At 42.7% G+C, this 19,489-nt stretch overlaps 1 protein-coding gene across 2 annotated transcripts in view; it reads right to left on the bottom strand.

Moving 5' to 3' along the window:
- Positions 1 to 5,634: 5,634 nt before the first annotated feature.
- EFCAB2 (EF-hand calcium binding domain 2) overlaps positions 5,635 to 19,489 on the bottom strand; it is a 32,478-nt gene continuing 18,623 nt past the window's right edge. The window contains exons 2-7 of one of the 2 annotated variants that reach the window (XM_055810871.1): positions 18,048 to 18,132; positions 13,560 to 13,632; positions 8,957 to 9,036; positions 7,037 to 7,079; positions 6,870 to 6,936; positions 5,635 to 5,891 (exon numbers count right to left, since the gene is read on the bottom strand). In XM_055810871.1, the coding sequence (XP_055666846.1) occupies positions 5,776 to 5,891; positions 6,870 to 6,936; positions 7,037 to 7,079; positions 8,957 to 9,036; positions 13,560 to 13,632; positions 18,048 to 18,132 (464 nt within the window). In that variant the 3' untranslated portion in view covers positions 5,635 to 5,775. Of the gene's footprint in view, positions 5,892 to 6,869; positions 6,937 to 7,036; positions 7,080 to 8,956; positions 9,037 to 13,559; positions 13,633 to 14,406; positions 14,539 to 18,047; positions 18,133 to 19,489 lie in introns of those variants that run through there. The other variant, XR_008748154.1, reaches the window with a different exon arrangement.

The following is a 19,489-nucleotide window of genomic DNA, read 5'->3' on the forward strand; positions in this document are numbered from 1 at the left end:
CCACATGAAAACTCACTACGTTCTGGGGGTTTTATTTTAGTTTTGTCTCTGCGATAATGAGTGCAACCTCACCAGGCAAGTATTTCAACAAAGTGGTCCTTAAAGTTGAACTACTGATTTTTACTTGGCTGTGTTACTATAAATTAAAACGAAGCTAAATTTCAGCCTTTGTTACTAGCTTCCATCTGGACCATACCACATCCCTAGTATTCCATCACTGTAAAACCTGAACTGTTGTCATGCGTACAGCTTAGGTAACTTGCACATGTGGAAGACCTCACATGGAGAGCTTCAAATTCTTATATTGTCAGCTCCAAAATCACCCCTCTGGAAAACCTGAGAACTCCATTCCGGTTATGGTAATCCCTAGGCTGGTGTCCAGGAAAAGGCATGGCTGCACACCGCAAAGCAAAGCTTAGGACCTGTTCTGCACCGAAGGACACTGCTACCTTGGTGGGAAAGAGACTCCTGTTGGCAGCAAATATTCAAAGGCTTTGCTCTACACGACGCATCTTATTTCACACTGTTTCTTTCTATGCTATCATTCAGGCAGGGATCTGCAACAGCCAAGCTTGTTGGAAAAGGGCTTCTAAAAGGAACAGAGCCCAGGATAAAAGGAATCAGGTTAGCATATGTAATCACAGAAGCAACATGTGTTGTGTTTTTAAGGCTGCAGTGTTTCCAGGATAACGGCAGGAAGAGGTAATTTTAAGCCTCCATGCAGTAACACCCTAGATTTCTGCTTTTTGTACTCCAAACAATATGGAAAAGTTCCGTCTGCTCACGCTTGCTGAATATTGCTTGCTTGCATTACTGGAGACAAAATGAACTACCTACTCACATGGGGTTACATTTTCAGTCGTTTCAGTGCCACAAGTTGCATGCTGGTTGCACACATCTCTGTCAGCTCTACCAGAGATGAGGCTTCATTTAAAGAGACTAAAAGGTTTTCACAATGAACGCCCCGTGAGCCAGCGCATCGCTCTTCCTGCAGCTCTTCTGCAGACAGAACTGCCTTTGAAGTCAATGGGAGTTCTGCCTGAATAAGGACTTCAGGATTTGGGCCCCAGGATATAAACGCTGTGATCAGTCTTTTGAGCATAATGAATAACATTTTCTTGGCTTTCAGAACTATGCTAAGCCAAATAGTAGCCCCAGGGATTCAAAATGGGTTAAACAGGAGAATCTGCTTTGTTTCAACCTACATCTTTATTTAGCTTTTAAATCAGCATCGTCCCCATGCCTAGTACTGACCTGCCCCCCCAAAACAACCCTCCAACAATAAGACCAGATGTTTCAATAGTTTTACAACCAGACTTATCACGGAGTGAGACACTGTGAAGCAGAGCTGGGTTCCGTGGAAAATAAACAGCCTTGCTGCAGACCAACCTGCTTAGAAGCTGCGACCTGAAGGTACGGTCTGGAACGAGAGACTTGAAGGCTGAGAACTTTATTAATTATGTGACAGGGAGGTCTGTAGGCACTGATTTTTATCAGAACATCATAGTACCAGACACTGTGCAAACATCAGAGCCAGGAATACAAAACGTCCGACAGGCAAGACAGATACTCTCCGTCTCCTATTCCTTGTAATTACTTTGACTTTATAGGTGGAAAGTTCAGCTAGGGAGAGATTATACGACTTTCTCAATACCTCTCACCAAGTCTAGAATGAAACCTGCCTGCCAACCTGGTGCCTTGCTGTCGAGACTACGCTCCCCCTTTTCAACAACAGTAACAGCAGATGACAGGATTTAAAGAAATCAGAGCTCCTCGTCCCCATCCCAGCCCCGGCTGAACTCCAGCATCCTCAGCCACTTCCCCCTGAAACCGAAGGCCTGGGATCCTCCCGATATCTGTGATGAGTTTTTCCAGGGCTGATTTCAGTGGTGGCAAGTCTAGATCAGGTGATAAACGCCACCCTGTCATGGGCAGCAACATGGGGCAGAGCAAAACTCTCTGGCATTTTCAACCCTCGCAGGCCAGCGCGCAAGTGGCTTAATGAAATGAGGTGTAAGAGAACCAGGAGAAAAGACAGAGTCAAACAAGACAAAGGAGGGAAAACATTGCAAGTTCTTCTTGCCTGAACAGAGGTAAGAGCCTTAACATTTTGCAGGCTCTTACCTCTGGGAAACGCAGGTGGAGGTGCACTGGTGGACAGCCCAGTCCCCTTCCCGCAGTGCCCATAGCCTTTTGGTGGCCGCAGCAACTCCTGTTTCTGCCCAGTCCATAGAGAGTGTGAACGGACTGTAAATACCACAGTGGCACGTGCAGCAACGGGGAAGTGTTGAAGCCTTCAGGTGCGAATGTATACGAGACTGTCACTACCAGGCAGAAAAGTGTTTTGGAGAAGCAACCCCAAAGCTGATGAGGAAAACATAAAAAGCGATGCGGTACCTTGAATACAAGCAGCAGGGCTGCCAAACACAAAGTCAGCAGCTGGAAGAACTTCTCCACAGTATCGATAGCACTGAGGAGAAGGTCTCCACTACATACCAGATATGCCCTGGCACAGCTGAACCTACTGAAAGTTTTAAACAAGTGAAGTCTTGTCCAGCCTACAACGCGCAGCAGTGATGTAAACAGCCTGCTGATTCAGTTGTATTTGTAGATGGTTTCCAGGGTTTGCTTCTTTGATTTCTTCTTTTTCTTTTCTGTTTTCTTTTTTACGTCTGGGTAATGAGTTCCCTTCCCTCTCCCTCCTTCAGCTAGGTCAAAACCCCTCCGACTTCCCCAGTTTCTTCAAAGCCTTGGCTCTACTTCCCTGTGTGGATGTAGTCCAGGTGCCAGGCTGGTTCCTCCCTAGAGGCTTCCTGGTGCGATGATCTGCTCCCTTATCTGGGTTCCTGATCTTGAGGGTAGAGGCAAAACAGCCAGCAAGGAGAGGCATGTAGCAAGAGACAGCTCAGGACCACTCAGCAGTTTGATCTGTCCACCTGAGTGAAGAGGATAATGTATTTTTCCATTCAAATTTAGAAGCTAAAAGGGTTTTTTTTAGTTATGGCAAAATGGTTCCCTAAACCCCCTCTCCTCCCTCTTCCCCTGGGGTGCAGGACCCCGCTCACCCGCAGGGAGCACAGTGACGCAGGGCGCTCAGAGAGCCCATCCCAGGGAGCGTCACAGAGGTCCCTCGTGCAGCCCCCCAGCACCACAGGGAGACAGGTGGGCACGGCACGGGCTGGCAAGCGGTGCCAGACAAGGGCACCGGAGCAGCGTGTAGGGCACCAGAGCAGTGTGTAGGGCACCAGAGCAGCGTGTAGGGCACCAGAGCAGCATGTAGGGCACCGCTCAGCTGCTGCCGGGGCGGCTGCCCCACAAGATGCTCAGAGCACCGCTGCACAAGCCCAGCCGGCAGGGAGCACGCAGCTTTCCGCATCCTACAGGGGCTGAGATTTGTTCGGGACACTCCCTTCGCCCCCCGTTTGGAAACTCGCTAGGCAATGGAATTTGGTTGCTTATGCTCAAAAGTGAGGACTTGCTTTTATCTGTTCTGTTCCCACAAATCTTTCTTGGGGACAGGTATAAAGAAGATGGGGCTGGAGGCGTTGCTGTGTGATAAATTCAGGCACAACCCCATTTTCAGTTGCCCAAATACCCTTGCATTTGAGGACTGTGGGATAAAAAATAGTATCTGTATCATCAAAGGATACATGTTAAGATCCTATCTGCACTATGCATCGTAACTGTGGTACCTGGGTGTCCTGATTGATACGGCAGCAGCTGAGGTGGCCTCTGGGGTAGCACCACTAGGAACAAATTGTGCTCTCTCTGGAGCACTGCAAACTCTGGAATGATTTCCTGGTATCAGCATCTTCCTGCTGACATCCAAGATGAGGCTGACAGTGGCTCCAAGACTGCAGAATATGAATGAAACTTGTATTCACGCCAGCTGTGTCAGAAATCCAGTAAAACATACTGTCTATCCAATGGAAGAAGGATTATTATTTCTAGGGAAAATAATTCCAGCTTCCAAAGAGAGACTAAAGAAGGCTAATAAAAAATATATTTTCTTAATTGGCCTTTGCTGCTCTTGCTTTAATCTTCAAAAACCTGTATCATCATGCATTATAACACTAATGATTACCGTTTTTTTCATTCTTACTGACAAAGAGATGAAATACACAGTAAATGTGTTAACGAGAGTGCACTGCAGGGTCTTGGGACCAATGCAACAGTGGGTCCCAGGTGGAAACCTAGCTTAGAACTAGGCAAATGTTGTTTACCTGCATTAACATTTTGTTGCCTTACCATTTAAGAAAGTATCAGTGACAGACAGCTCGGGTTAGAGCAGAAAGAGAATTTTTTAAAAGGTCTCTCCCAGATTGCTTTTGCTTCCATCACCACGTTTAGATTCGTGCTAATCTCTTCTTGGCGAGACAGCTCCCTTGAGGCTCGGTATGAAAACAGTTCCTCCGAGCTTCCAGCTCCAGTGAAAGAAATGGGGAGAGCAAAAGACGTGACATGAGGAGCCTTGGGCTCTGTTCTCAGCTCTGCCACTAGAAGGGCATGACAGGGGGTAAGGCAATCAATGCCTCTGTGTGTCACTTACCCAGATTTCATCAGCTGATGAAGTCTGTGGATGACACAGAGCTGGGATACGGAGTTAAGACAGAGGAGTGGCAGGACACTGCACAAGAGGAAAACAAACTTGACAGGGAGTAGAAAAACAGAAATGGGGTGGAAGGTGTGGAGCGCGAATTGCAAGATGGTGCCTTTGAGGACCAGACCACAGAATCTTCTCCTACCTGCTGAGACCTCATCAGCTGAGGGCAACCACTGATCACTTGTTAGAAGGTGATGTACAAGGTAAGAACCCAAGGGAAAGAACGTGAACTCAGAGGACAACAGTACAGTAACAGACAAGAAAATGTTTAAGCTAGAAATGAGAAGAGCAATCAGGTCTGTGGTGGACTTCCAGCACAGGTGGTTGAGACACATATTCCACCCTAACATATTTTAAAAAAATGGTGCTTCATCAGTTTACAAAACCCAAATTCTACTCCTATGATCCTAAGTTTTGAACCGTTTACGCTCCCAACTTTCAAACTGGTTATGAAAGGGAACTGTTTATTGCCTACAGAAACAGAAATGTTCTCAAGGATTACTTTGGTTGCAGATTTGACTACAACAATGGTTTGAGTGTTACCTGCATGTTTAAAATGGGAGCAAAATACATTGTCCCAGTGGAGGAGTAACACAAAATGGAACAAACTGGGCCAGTTTAATTGCCTATGATAAACAAAACACAAGTGTTTGACAAAAACTAGAAATTGTAGAAAGTGTATTTGATCTATTATATTATTTCAAAAGGAGTAACCTACCTGGTGCCTTATTAGTTGAACACAAAGAGGGATTACATTTAAATATAAAAGCTTTATCTTAGTAGAATGCCTTTGTGATTTTGGTCATCTTAAAATACTCACCTGCTTATGACCCGCTTTCACGGTTTTCACTTTCCATTAGTTTTTTCAGATGCAATTGTAAAGTCATTTCTTGACTCCATTAACATCATTTTTCCTGTTATTTTCAAACCAAATTCCATGATTTCTTTCCCAGACCTTACACAGTATTTCTGTCAAGAGCTCTTTTTTCAGGTGTGAATATATTTCAACATGTATACAGAACGCAAGGAAATATAGCTACACAGATTTTATTTTAATTATAAGCACAAAGTCACAACCTGAGCTTTGTTATACTTTAAAATACATATTCCAACTAACTGCCAAGCTACACTGCCGTTACCAAAAGGCATCTCCAACGCTGAAGGGGAAGATTTTAAGTTTCATCTACTGTCATCACTGAAATGTAGTCTCTGTAGTGAACAGTATTTGTTTCTGGATCTAGAGCCGTGGAGAGCATGTCCTCCATTTCTTCCTGAGTGAAGGGCTCACCTGAAAGACAGCAGAGAATAACGCTTTGTCTCAGGCTGGCAGATTACACCTCTGTTCCCTCACAAGGATCTCCTTTTGGTCCTCACACAGAGGAGAAAAGGAGAAATACTAAGGATCCAATTCCTTCACTCTTGCCAGTGTAAGCCCTGCCACACCAAGCGAGCTGGATCTTCTGATCGCCTTCTGGTCCACAGACTCCAAAACAGCCTGTTCCTCTCTGCCACAGGGATTTCGAAACAACCATTTTTGTCAGAATGAATTCTTCTAATGTGTACGTTAGAATTATTATCTCTCATTTGGCTATCCCTGCACTCATATTTACATCATGAAAGGCTTCTGGTTTTTCTCTTTTAGGAGCTTCAAAGCTGCTGATGGCCTATTTCATCCGTCTTTGAGAACACGGTTCCCATCTGAGGGTAGGTCTTGCGCAAAGCCTGCACATCATTTTGTACTTCAGGCAGGCAGGCATGAGTCAGCCGTGCAAGAAAAGCAGGCTCATCAAGGGATACTGAGGATTACATGATATACAACTTAAATCTGCTCTTGGAATCTCTTTGTTTGCATGCAGCACTAGAATTAAGATCAAGATAATGTAGGAACAAATAAGCACTGAAACTACCTGAAACATCTGGAAATCTAAAATACAGTTTTCAGGAGGACAGAAAAAAAGAGTCACATCCTTACAAAGCACAGAGATGTGCACAGAATCATAAAACACCGCACAAGAGTGAATTATGACTCTTAATAATAATAATCTCTATCTCATAAAGTCTGCAAGCAAGCAGATAAATGTTCTTTCCCTGCATTATTCACCAGTGAAATGATGTAGTCTGCAGCCAGTCATCACAGCAACGGTATTTTTTGAAGAGAATGTATCTACTCCCGCAAGTTTTGGCATGCAGAATGAGGACCTCAAGCTGCCATGTACACATGTAATGTTTATTTACTTAAATAGTGATATTACAAAAGTCATGTTACCTTCTTCAGTCAAATATTTGACCAGCTTCTCCTTAGTAATATATCCACATTTATTCTCATCCAAAGCCTTTAAAGAAAAAGAATAAAACTTGTGGGTTTAACCATCCTGAATCAAGAATCAGCAACTTCTTTCCAGCAATTCAGTACTTGAATATTCAGTTACAGACCTCAAACGCATGTAGAAGAACATCTTCTGGAATAGGCCGGTAGCTGAAACCATTGAATCAGAAAGTTAAGTCACTGTTTGTCAGGCTGCTGTACTACTCTGAAAAAATAAAATATGAGCACCAAACGAAAGGAAAAACTTATTTTCTATGAGAATTTACCAAGTTTGTCTATCAAACATTTAACTCCACCTTGACTTTTTGGAACTGTCCATATCGTTACCTCTTATGTCTTTTATTGTACTCCTGTTTAATTTTCCTTGTGCTAAAGAGCCAGATGAATGGCTTCTGCATGTCTGAGCTGGCTGAGTGGGTCAGCAGGAATCGGTAATAGCTGAATCATTCCACATAAGACAATGCACTGAAAAGAAGGTGGCCAAAAAAAAACCCAACAAAGTTCTGTCCAGATATGCCAGACAACAGCCAACAGATCACCTAGTGGGACTCTGACAGCCTAATGAGCTGATGATGAGCGAAGGAGGCTGGTAGCTACCAAAGAAAAGGTTTGTCACTAACAATTTCAGAGAATGGCAGAACCGAGCACGTGTGTGCGTGCATGTGTGCCTGACTTCAGAGCTGAAAAGGAAGCCCTGTGCAGCAATGGAAACCTTCCATATCCCAGCAGACTCTCACCAACCCCCGAAAATACTAAAGAGAAGACACTGAAGGCAAGGAGATTCTAACTGCTTGATTGTTTCGTCCAGACCCGCCTCGCTCTTTTATTATCTAAAAATCAAATGTGCTAAGAAGAGGCCTTGTTTTTATGATCTAAATCTCATGTGCCCTTGGACAAGTGAACTATGGACATAGTGCCCAAAAGATAAAGTGGGTCTTGACAAGCCTGCAGTAGCCTGGGGAAAGTGTGTGAGGTTTTTATTTGAGTGTGTGTGTGTGTGTGTTTGTGTGGAGGGGGTGTGGAGGAGGAGCAGAGAGCCCAGAGCAGCCAGGGATCATTTTGTGATCATCAGTGTGGAGCCAGAAATGTGCCAAGAAGGCCAGAGAAGGTGAAGGCGCAGGAACCTGAGAATGCAGCACACTTGCACCAGCACAGCAGAACCCCAACACTGATGGCTGGTTCGTGTCCAGGCAGGGGCACAAAGGCTCTCAAACACAGCCCCACGTTGGACCCCGCGGCCTCTGGGCGCTGCCAGACAGTTTTGGGAAATCCTATAGCTATTTCATGTACCGAACACCTTCCCACCCTCTGTGCACAAAACAACTTCTCAGTATTGGACAAGACTGAGCCTCCCAAAACCCTTGGCTACCATCTTTAAAACAAAAGACAAATTCCTTATAATTAATCTTGCTTTTAGTGCAAAATACCAAAATAGCACAGGTTGCTGTGTACATGCAAACATTTCTATGTACCTTTTAATATGAACAGCAAAAATAAACAGTGTTTTTGTTCTAGGCTTCTATTAGATCAGGAGGCATTTAGGGTGCTAGTTGTATACATTCAACTGTACCTGGCAGCCACTTTGAGACATGAATATGAAGCTGATTTGTACAACTTATTAAAAACACACTGTAACAGACTGTGGTTCTCAGTAACTGTAACTCATATGTTCAGAGAAAGTAATGGTTATGACCTTAATTTGCATATAAAATATTTTAGAGACGCACAGAACATGTTGAAAAGCAAGTTAATTCTGATTCATATTAAAAATAAAAAAGCTACACATTATCATAATTCATGATTATAAGCTAGTATTATTTATATCATCTGTACAACATAATTCTGTGTAGGTGAAGTAATTTCGAAACAAAATCTATCAAACTAATGTAATCTGAGTTTAAATAAAAAAAAAAAAACAACCCTGTACTCCTTCCAGTTACATAAAATGACTGTAGATGTATTTATTCTGAATCCACCCTGTCAATCTGGAATAAACTACAGACGCAGAAAAATCCACTTTCCATTACCTTCTGTCGAGTACTACTTTTGTCATCACTGGAAGAAATTTTTCCAGATGAATGTATCCAGTTGGTTCTTCTTCTTCTACCTAAAAATAAAACTTAAGTATGGCAGGTTATATGACCCATTAGCAAACTAATATAAAAACCAGAAAACTGGGGTGGTTCCTGCGTTAAAATTACGGAGTTAGACTTTGAATATTTCTATCAGGCTTTTAGTATCACATGGCACCATAACATCTGTGTGAAATGATTGTGATTGAATAGGAAGAAAATCAAGGAAGAAATATCCCAGGCAAAATACAGACCTGCTATTATAGACACTTTCAACAAGCCAATGTTGCCCTCTTGTGCCTGGAAACCATTCACGCAAGGGAACGGGATGCCTGGTAACTGATCTTATCTCCCACAGCCACTCAGCAGAGGTTTAAACATTCAGACTGCGTTCATACTAGTGAAGTCTAGCAGGACCTGGCACATTCCCAGGCAGCGTGGTGTGACCACCCGTAACAGCAAACCATTAGCACGTTCCCTGACATGATTTTGGCCTGTGTCACCTAACACTGCCCCCAGCAGTCACCAGGCCTGGCTAGGACCTTGGGGACTCTTCCCCAGCAGGCTGCTTTGGGCAGCCACTCTACATAAAACATTCGCCAGGGTAGACATGAGCTGCTGTGTGCCAGCTGGCTTCGACACCCAGGGATGTTTCTGGGCATATTTAATGTGCTAGTTTGGACATAGCCCCAGCCTAGTACACCTCAAGGATGGAATTCATTGCCTCCACATGTTTCATAGCCAGAGAGAATTGTCAGGGGAAAGACCAGCGAGGCAGGCAGACTGAGTCAGGGCAGTCTGAAACAGTCATAGGACAGCTCATAAAATGCTACACAAAGAAAAGCTTCCCTTTGCCTCCCAAATAAACTAACACGATTAGTCCCAAAACATCGGGGACTTCTAGCAGCATTCCCACTGCATTCCTGTACTTCCACAAGAGATGAGCAACGTGGTAAAAACTGCTGCCTATCATCAGGGTGCGTTCCCCTGTGAAAATTTCAAGTTTTACTCCCAAGGAGCCCTCTTGATGGAGCTAGCCTGTGCCTGTCTGCATTGAAACTGGATGCATGCCTTGTGGTCTCATGTGGCAGCAGTGACACCTTGCTAGGCTCTCCAAGACACAGCTCAGACTGAAAGAACAATCAGGCACCGATTTGAAACCTCCTAACTGAGCCAGGAAAAGACGAAGTAAGAAATCCTCCTGGGAGCTGGGTCAGAGCTGGGGTGAGGCCTGATACATCCAGTTGCTTAACCGGAGAGCTGCTGCCTGCTCTTTTCCAGTACTCTTGAAGGGGTTTGGTTGCTAGAAGAAGGAAGAAGCCACCACCTCCTGCGGCTTCAGAGTGGAAATTGGCTTGAAAAGGCACTTTTCCCCTTCTGTTTGGTGAACCTAGCAGAAGGGATATTTAGCAAGGAAATGAAGCCGTTGCATGCTTCACGCTAAATCAAATAGTACCTTTTACCATTATGGAATCATTTGGTTTACTGCTTGATTGATTGAAAAGGCATAACAAAATACCTGGCAAAACTGAACTTTTTTCCAGTGACATTAACAGCCAATACACTGAACTATTCCATGTATCGCAAATATTGAGATGTGTAAGTACACAGGACGTTTTAGGGAACATCTGTGCTTCAACTAGTTTTAGGTCAGAAGTCCATGGAGACAGAAAAAGAAATATGGCAGCTATTTATCTGAAGGAGAGAGATGTGTCTTATATTAAGCAGAACAACCAAAATCAAGGACCCAGAACACCCATGAAGGTCGCAAGTTATATAAACAATGTTTAAGAGCACAAAACCATTAGATCTGCTCATCCAAACAGTTGAAGGCCATCCCACCTTTCACACCAGAAGAACTCATCAGCAAGGACCACTTCAGAGCTCAACATAACAAATACCTATGAAAGTATCAGCCCTCACTGACAAATCTCACCCAGATTTGCCTCTTTCTGTTGGTGTGCTGTTTGTATTTCGCCTTCAGAAAGCAGTCTGCAGAAGAAACGTGTCCTTCCTGACAACGGACCTAGCCCTGGGAGGTGATGAGCAACTTCAGCTTCCTCTGAGCTGGAAAGAACAGCTTCCATTTCAGTGGCTCTACAGGCCCAGCAATATCTTGAACTGTTAAAATTAGTCCTATTTCTAACATTGGATAGATATGTGAATTATTTGAAGATATTAACCTTGCCTAAATCAGTAAGTATTTGGATTTGCAGGTGTACGTATCCTCTTACCCTTCCTCATGCTTACTCCTGTTCAACACCTCATTTCCTATTGATGTTTTCCTTATTCTGTAATTTCCCCTCTTTTCACAGTGACTGTGACAATAACAGTATTTGCTTGTTCAGATTCCCTGAGTTTTGCTCAGTTTCTTTCCTTTGGGTAGATCCACAGCTCACATAACCACTGTGTTGTAGCACCCGTTATGTTTCGTATCTCTGCTCTCACAGCCATACTATTATTGCCCACGTAACATTTGGGGACTTGAGTCACAGAGAAATAAAACCATTGTCCAGAGTTATCCGGGAGATCTGTGGCAGAGCAGTGCACCGAACCTGGGATTTCAAACTGTAAGCGTTGTAGTAACCCTCAGATTAGTTTTCACCTTCTCTAGGCTTATCATTTAATCTTAATTTTTTAAGTAGGCCTAAAGATATGATAGTAAGTACAGCATTTAGCATAAGGCAATATAGGAAACAATATCTGATAATTTTTAGAGACAAAATAATCATATGAATGCTGATTTGGCAATACAAATAATTTGAGGGCAACATATGCTAGTTTAGCTACAATAAGCCTAATAGCAAGATGGGATGACTGAGAGACACAAGTATGAGAAACAGAAATTAATCACAGCTTACAAAGGGCAAAAATACTAAAGAAATAGCTTGGCTACAAACCGGCCAACAGAGACAATTTTTACTTTATCTAGATTAAGATAAAATGGTATTACCGTAGTCACTGATAATAGTATCTTACATAAATTAAGATACATTTAGTACTTTAATTTAATACCCTTATAATTAACAATTGCATGCATGTTATACTGTCGTATCTCAAGAATCTTCTGCCTCACAGCTGCATTGCATTGTACTTTGTTATGTATGCTGAAAATGGGGGGGCGGGGGGAATAGAAACTCCGATCTCTTTGGGTGGGGGAGGCAGGCCGTGAACTCTCCTGGTTCCCCTGCACTGGGGCGAGGGGATGATCAAAGCATCCCCTTTCTTTTCTCAATTCTATATCTTGAGTCAATTGCACTGTCCATTTGCTGCAAACAAAAATCTCTGTGGGCCAGGATAAATATCATCTGTATTAAGCACCTTAAATTCTCTTTCCATTTTGTCTTGTTTGTCAGTAGGAGCTGGGACAATCTGGTACTGAGAGTACAGAACCAGAGCAGACAGATTGCAGTATCGTGTTAAAAGATCTCTCTCCTCTGATGGTTCTTTGAACTTCCTCAGCTGAAGCAGCTGCGTCATTTTCACAAGACAGCACAAGATTTCTCACACTAAATTTTGATCTACAAGAGACCAGACAAGCCTATTGAGTAGAGACTACTACTGCAACCATCCAGATTTTTGTTGGGGACAAGGAGAAAAGACTAAGCGAGATCAATTCGCAGTATCCTGACCTATACATGAAAAAGAAAAATCCTTCCTCCACCTCTCAGCCCCAGTATCTTCCATTCCTTAAGGCAGCATATCAGTTTGCAAAAAGAATGCAAAGTCTTTTTCCTACTTCTTTGCCCAATTTGTTAACCATACCCTGCCAAGGCACCAACACCCCATCCTTTCTATTACAAGCATGAGGTAAGGAGACAAAGACAGCGCAGGAAAAAATGGTGGAGAAATGTAAGCCAAGTTCCTTACCCCTGTATATAACCAGGAGAATAACTCTTGCAAGTTTTATGTCTGAATTCTGACTTACAGGCTTACGTAATCAAGTAAAAAAAGATTACTGGCCTATAACTGAGAAATTTCAAGGCTGGAAGAAACCTCAAGACTGGGAGAAACATCATGAAGGACAGAGAGAGGTCTGGCTATATGATAGCAATAACAGGGGAAAAGAAATAGCAGGTCTTTTCCTCTGTGTATTTTTGGAATTTGATGTACAATTTTAACACCTGCTCAAGAACTGATTTTTATTATTTAATCATCCAGTGTGTGTCCATGGCACGTCCAGAAAAGTGAGATGGTTAGTGTTTGAATATCCTAATCCAACTGAGGTTTAGGACATTCTTTTCAATTAGCTAAAGCCAATTTTTCCTCCATTTTCTATAAATGCCCCTCCACCTTGGCACAGTGTCACAGTGACCTCCTCTGGTAAAAGAGAGTCAAAGGCTCCTCATTTTAACCCATCCGCGTCGTGACCTCATCAGCCTAAAGGCTTGCTTCAGGGCAACCTGAGAGACTGCCTGCCTGCCTGAATCACTTCCATGCCACTTCCAGCCTCTGGGAGAAGAGTTTAGGTTTCCCACACAGCGAGGCAGAAAGGCCAAACTTGTGCAAGCTTAAGATTGAAAAAAAAACCCAAAAACCAAAAGATCTACACATTTACCGTTGCAAGCAGTTCATGTAGCTCTGCCTCAGTTGGGAAGCAACCCAGTGACCTGACAATTGAACCAATCTCTCTGAAAGAAAGAAAGAAAGAAAGAAAGAAAGAAAGAACATCTTTGTCAGTAAACCTGCAATACAAAAATGTCTGTGGAGGATCCAGATACCGATTCAGAGCTTGTGTATAGGAGTGTGCATGTGCAAGCACACAAGCAGGCTTAAGCACATAGATGTGGACTTCTAAGACGATGTCTCAGTAAGCAATGTCTGTTTTTACAGACATTAAATATTCTGGAGCTGTTTGGAAGAGCATAATTGTTCTTGTGACTTCCCAAAAAACCCTCTTCTATACCATTGTGTTGCAGTGCACTGCGTGCGGGTTACTTTTCAACTGCTGTCCTCTAACGGTTAAGCTTAAAGTCTACAAGTATATAGATAATAAAACACTTGGAAATCTGCTGAGATAAAAGGTAACAAATAAAACATATGTTTACATTAAATGCTATAAAGATACAAATTCTAACTGCAGTAAAGAACAATTACAAAAGGTCAGGAAGGAGGCAGCCCTGTTATGCCCCTGCTGTGCTCTGAAAGAGTCCAACAGACCAATACAGTGGCTTTTCATCACCCTGTTTATGCTGCAAATTATATTCATAGCTTGCATTTACCTCTGAACCTGGCCCAGTTGTTCTGAGACTCTAAATAGAATTCTGACCAAACTGGCAATGCCTCAAAAAAGTTTAACAACATCACAAACTAGAAATAAAAGTACTGTAAAGATGTAAAAAAGAGTACTAATGAGACTTACGGTATGATTGCAAACAAAATAACAGAAGCATCAGTAATTGCTTGTGATTTTCAGTCCAATTCTATAACACAGAAATGCAAGCACATTTGACTTAAGTATCCACAGTGCTGGTGGTTCCCATGATTCAAACTCCTGTGGTTTCTTCATCAGTACACTTGGCAGAAAAATAGATTGCCTAATAAAAATGGTAGATACAAGAAGCAATGACCTTTGTAAAATCATCTTGAAACATCAAGGCCCCAAATGTGGCACACCAAGCACATGTAAAATTATACAGGCCAGTTCTTGGCCTCTTCAGACAGGTCCCGAAGAGCTCCCACTCGGATTGAAAACATGTGAGAAGCACTACAATAGGCAAAAGAGAGGAAAAGGCTGGCAGCACAAAAATAGTTACAAAACAAACCCCAATCCCATACGGTTGTTATGAAACAAAGCCATCTACTCAAATGACTCGGTAAAACCTTGCCCCTGTGGACGTCAGTGGAAGTTTGGCCACTGGCCTCGATGAGGTCAGACATTCAGTCATAATCCTTGTCCGTGCATCCTATTTCTAGCACAGATATGCTGCACTTGATGCTTTCACTCCTGCGCTCCCTCATCTTTCCCTGCTACAAGATAGTTGTAAACATTCTCTGCCTCCCCCAGAGAAACACCCAGCACAAATCCTGCCTCCTTGCTGTCCCACACCATCGCTGCTCTGACAGGCTGCCAGTGACGGGAAGGCTGCCATCGCCCTCCTGCCTCACCTCACACTCAGCAAAACTGCGATGTGACTAAGGTAAGCCAGGCCCTAGAAGAGTTTGCAAAATCTGGCATTGCTGGCTGCTGCTCCTGGCAGCGTGGGAATGCTGCTGGAAGTGTCTGTGGTGAAAAAAGCCATGTCGCATTTGGTAATAGCATGGAGTTTAAAAGACTGGGATAGGAAATTGTACTTTCCTCCCAGCCACTTCCTCTCACTTTGTTCAGCAGCTGCAGTTTCTGCTGTGCAGTTTCTAGCACACAAAAATGATGGTTAAAATGAGTTTATGTTCATACAAGTTTTGTAACACAGATGCAACAAAATTTTGGGTCATGGTTTTCACCCTGCATATAACACTCATGATGACAAGATTTGGAAAACCATGAAAGCTCTTGACTCAGGGTGTGTTGTAAACAGCATGAAAAAATGCCGTCTTCCTCACACCCGATTTCTTACTACCCTGTATTTGCATTAGGAGTCCTGCAACACCGACGTTGGCCTGTCAAGCCAGAGTAATCTTCCCTGTTCTTCAGAGGTATCTGATATTTCAGGCAATAATATGCATACATCTACAATTCTGGTTAAGAATTGTGCTGTACTGCCACCTTCTGATACAAGATAATCAGCCATTAATAATCCCATTATTGTGATACAGCCCTGCACTATGAACCTAGGAATAATTAGACAATAAATTGTTGTTCACTGTCAGTAACTGTACTACGATAAAAATTAATGTGAAATTGTGCATTTAGTATGTCAAATAGACTTTTGAATGTCCCCTCTCACATGTTATGACTTACTGTCTGAATGAATACATATTTTTCTAAAAAGTCCGTTTGTATCATTTAATTGTTGTAGCAGTTTCTCAACTCTATATCCATCATATTACAGAGTGGGGATTGTCGCAAATTCTACAGCTATTTAGCCAGAACTGCAGATGTAAATGACAAATAAGCAACGAGTATGTCATGGTGCAGCGAGGGCTAGGGGCTCCCCAGGGCTGGGGGGGGTGGCAGTGGCAGGGGGTCCCCATGGCAGGGTGGCAGAGCAAAGCTGGGCAGCCAGGGCCTGTCCCACCACCCAGCCAGGAGCAGGGCACTGGGGGCACTGGGGCAGCCCCAGCCCCGCGGCACCAGGCACCTTCCTGGGGATGGGCCAAGAGATTTAAGCAAGCATTCTTCCCAAAGAGCCCTGCGGGTGACAGAACACAATCGTACCAAGTGTGGAGATGTACCCTGAAATTCTCCCTATCTAGTATAACCAAAAAATCATTTCACTTCTATGAAGTACCCATAATTTCTTCAATTTAGAGGCATTAGTAAGCATGCATTGCTAAAACCATCAGCTAAATATTCTGCACCTCTCTTGCCTCTGATTTATAATGCAGAAAAGTTGTTTGGAACATTTAGTTTTCAAATTTGGCCTTGTGAGGAATGTCTAATGACAAAAATTTCACCAGTTCTTGTACTGCTTTGTAGTGTATATACTCAGTAATTGATCTGTAATTAAAAGCTCTGGTCATACTCTTGTGAAAATAGCAACTGGAAATATGAAAAATTACTTCACTAAACTTTAATGATAACAGTTTATAACAACTTCAAAACCTGCTCAGTGAGACATAAAGATGTGGGGTTTGTATTTTACAACAAAATCCATATTGTTACATGTATGGATGTTTGTGTTTAAATGAAGTTAAAGTAGCACCGTCAAATATTTGAACTTTAAAAATACCAGAATTAAGATTACCTAGGAAATTTTAAATTTTACTTCATTTAGCTCTGTATCTAATAGCCAGTTATGCCCTGATCAGTCTAAAAGCCCAAGTTTTTATCTTCTGCTGATCTTTTTCTTACTCCCTCATACAAGTATTTTGTTTGTATTTCCATAACATTTGCATGCTAAAGGTATAGTGCATCCAGTTCTCTCTCCTGACTCCTATGTGTGCATCCCATTCCCCCAGGTCTGGTCTTCCCATTTCAAAAAGGAGAAAGCTGAACAAGAAGGAGCACAAAAAAGAATGGCCAGAGCAATGGAACAGAATCTTCTAAGAGATTAAACACATCCAGACTCTTCAGCCTTGAACTACTGTGATGAGGGATGGATGTGACAGTTATGAAATCATTAATGGTGTCAAGAAGATTAATAGACAACAATTGTTCACTATTTATCATAAGACCCAAAAAACCCAAAACACCAAGCACCACCCAAATCATAATGTGGCAGACGTACAAAAAAAAACCCCAAGAAGAAATACTGTGTATTTGCTCAATTCCTTATATTTCTCCCCCGAGTAACTACTAGTAACTCGGATGAGGGTACTGAGCTCAAATGGACTTTTGGTGCAAGCAAGTATGACCAATAATAATAATAATTATTATTATTATTGTTGTTGTTGTTGTTATTATTATTATTGTTGTTGTTGTTATTATTATTATTAAATCAAATTTTATGCAAGTTTCTTCCAAGTCTCCTAAAAACACCTTCCTGTCAGACCAACATCCACCTCCCGTATTACCCCAGAGGAAGAAGGACGTGCAGGATGCATTGCAGTTGGAGACACCTACTGAGAGCAAGTAACCCTGACACACACTGGCAGGGACACCCCTTGATGTGCTGGCACTATACGGAAAGCGAGGGGATCCATTCGGGATCCAGGACCTGTAGGGCCAAATGAGCTATCAGAGCAGAGATTTGTACCCTTAGACTCCTTGTCTAGCTGCAGTTTCCTTTTGCCTCTTCACTCCACTAGTCCCAGCATCCCTCTCTCAAGCCAGTTTCAGTCTTCAACCACTGAACAATGCAAAATGTCTATTAAACAAGCAAAGATATACTTGTCTAATCAGGGCAATTCAATTACATTTTCTGGCAAAGCAGATGCAGGTTTGAGGAGTTATTTATCTCTATACCAGATCCCGTAATATTTCTATGTGAAGATATTTACAAACCTGACATCCACAGTTTGATTGCATTCATGGTCAAACACCTCAAAAGCTTCTATAATCTTTTTCTCAATTTCAGCTACTGCGTCATCTGCAAAAAGAAACATAAGAAAGGAAAGATTCACTGAACTGTTGCAACTGATTTATTTCCAATTTGAGCATTGCAACAGCAGAAGCACCAAAACTGATAAAGGGGCAAACAGGAAAGGTACTGAGAAAAAAAAAACCCAAAACATTCTAAATGCAAAATCAGTCATTTATATTAGTAATACGGCCTTGCTATGGCTCTGCAGCCACATCAGGTCTGGTGGTAATGGTACATCTGAGCTGCATGATCACCTAGCTGTGCAGTGTGGACCTTGCCCACAGTGTGCCACAGCTCCTTCTGCACCACAAGCCTGAGCCCTTCCTGGACACCACGGTGCCAGTAGCAGGAGGAAGGCAAGTGTGGGTCCTGAGATGGGGCTGAGTCACTTCATCCAGGTTCCTGCATCCAAGGAAACCTAAGTGCTTGCATGTCTGCTAAGTTAGCTGTAACATATGAAAAGCTGAGAACCAGGAATTAAGAGATGGCTAAGGTATGTGCACAGTGAGTATGTCTCAGGGTAAATAATCTGTTGTAACGGTTTGGAAATGAAGATGATCTCAGCAAAGAGGAAGGAGTAATTTGTTGCATTTGCTTTTTATGTCTCGATATCGAAGAATGGGGAAAGAACCATCACAAGTTATCACAGTTATATCTCATCTAAAGCCAGAAATTGCATTCTTGGGGTAAGGGAAGTGCCAGGAAATACATTCTGAAGAGAAAAATGTAAAGAGAGGAAGGGCTCCATCTCAGAAAAACCTCCCTGGCAAGGAAGCCAAGGTAAGTAAGAGTGAACTGGTTAGAGCATTTAATAATGTTTGACTCCAAAAGACATAATACAGGAAACAAAGTGGTATGGCGTTGACCTTTTGGTTCCCATGGCTAAATACAGCCCCAACTCTGGCCGGCAAGCTGGCTCATGGGAGGCAGCATTTTGTGAGCCAGCCCCACAGGCTCCACAGAGACACCACAGGGAAAATCGGAGCAACAGCCAGAACATTAGATTGGAATCAGGTACATTTGTTTTCTCATTTTCACACTTCTCTTCTGTATTTTCCACATACTAATTAAAACATAGCTCTCCTCTATTAGACAATTTCTTTTCTTCTTTACGCTCACCTGGTGTTAAGCGTTGTTGAGCAGATCTGACCAACACTAAACCACTGGACCTTGTTTCCACACACATAACAAATTCACACCTGGTTTTCTATAATCCAAATAGTTTGGGAATCCCTGGAGCTGCAGCGTGAAACCATTTTTTTCATTTGCTCTCTCACCCTCACGACAGAAACGTCTGTTTTCTGGCAGAGGGTCTCAGAACTGAACATAGCTAAACGATACTTCGGCTTTGTGATCTCCCTGT

The sequence above is a fragment of the Falco peregrinus genome, chromosome 7 (genome assembly GCF_023634155.1).
Source record: "Falco peregrinus isolate bFalPer1 chromosome 7, bFalPer1.pri, whole genome shotgun sequence".
NCBI lineage: Eukaryota > Metazoa > Chordata > Aves > Falconiformes > Falconidae > Falco > Falco peregrinus.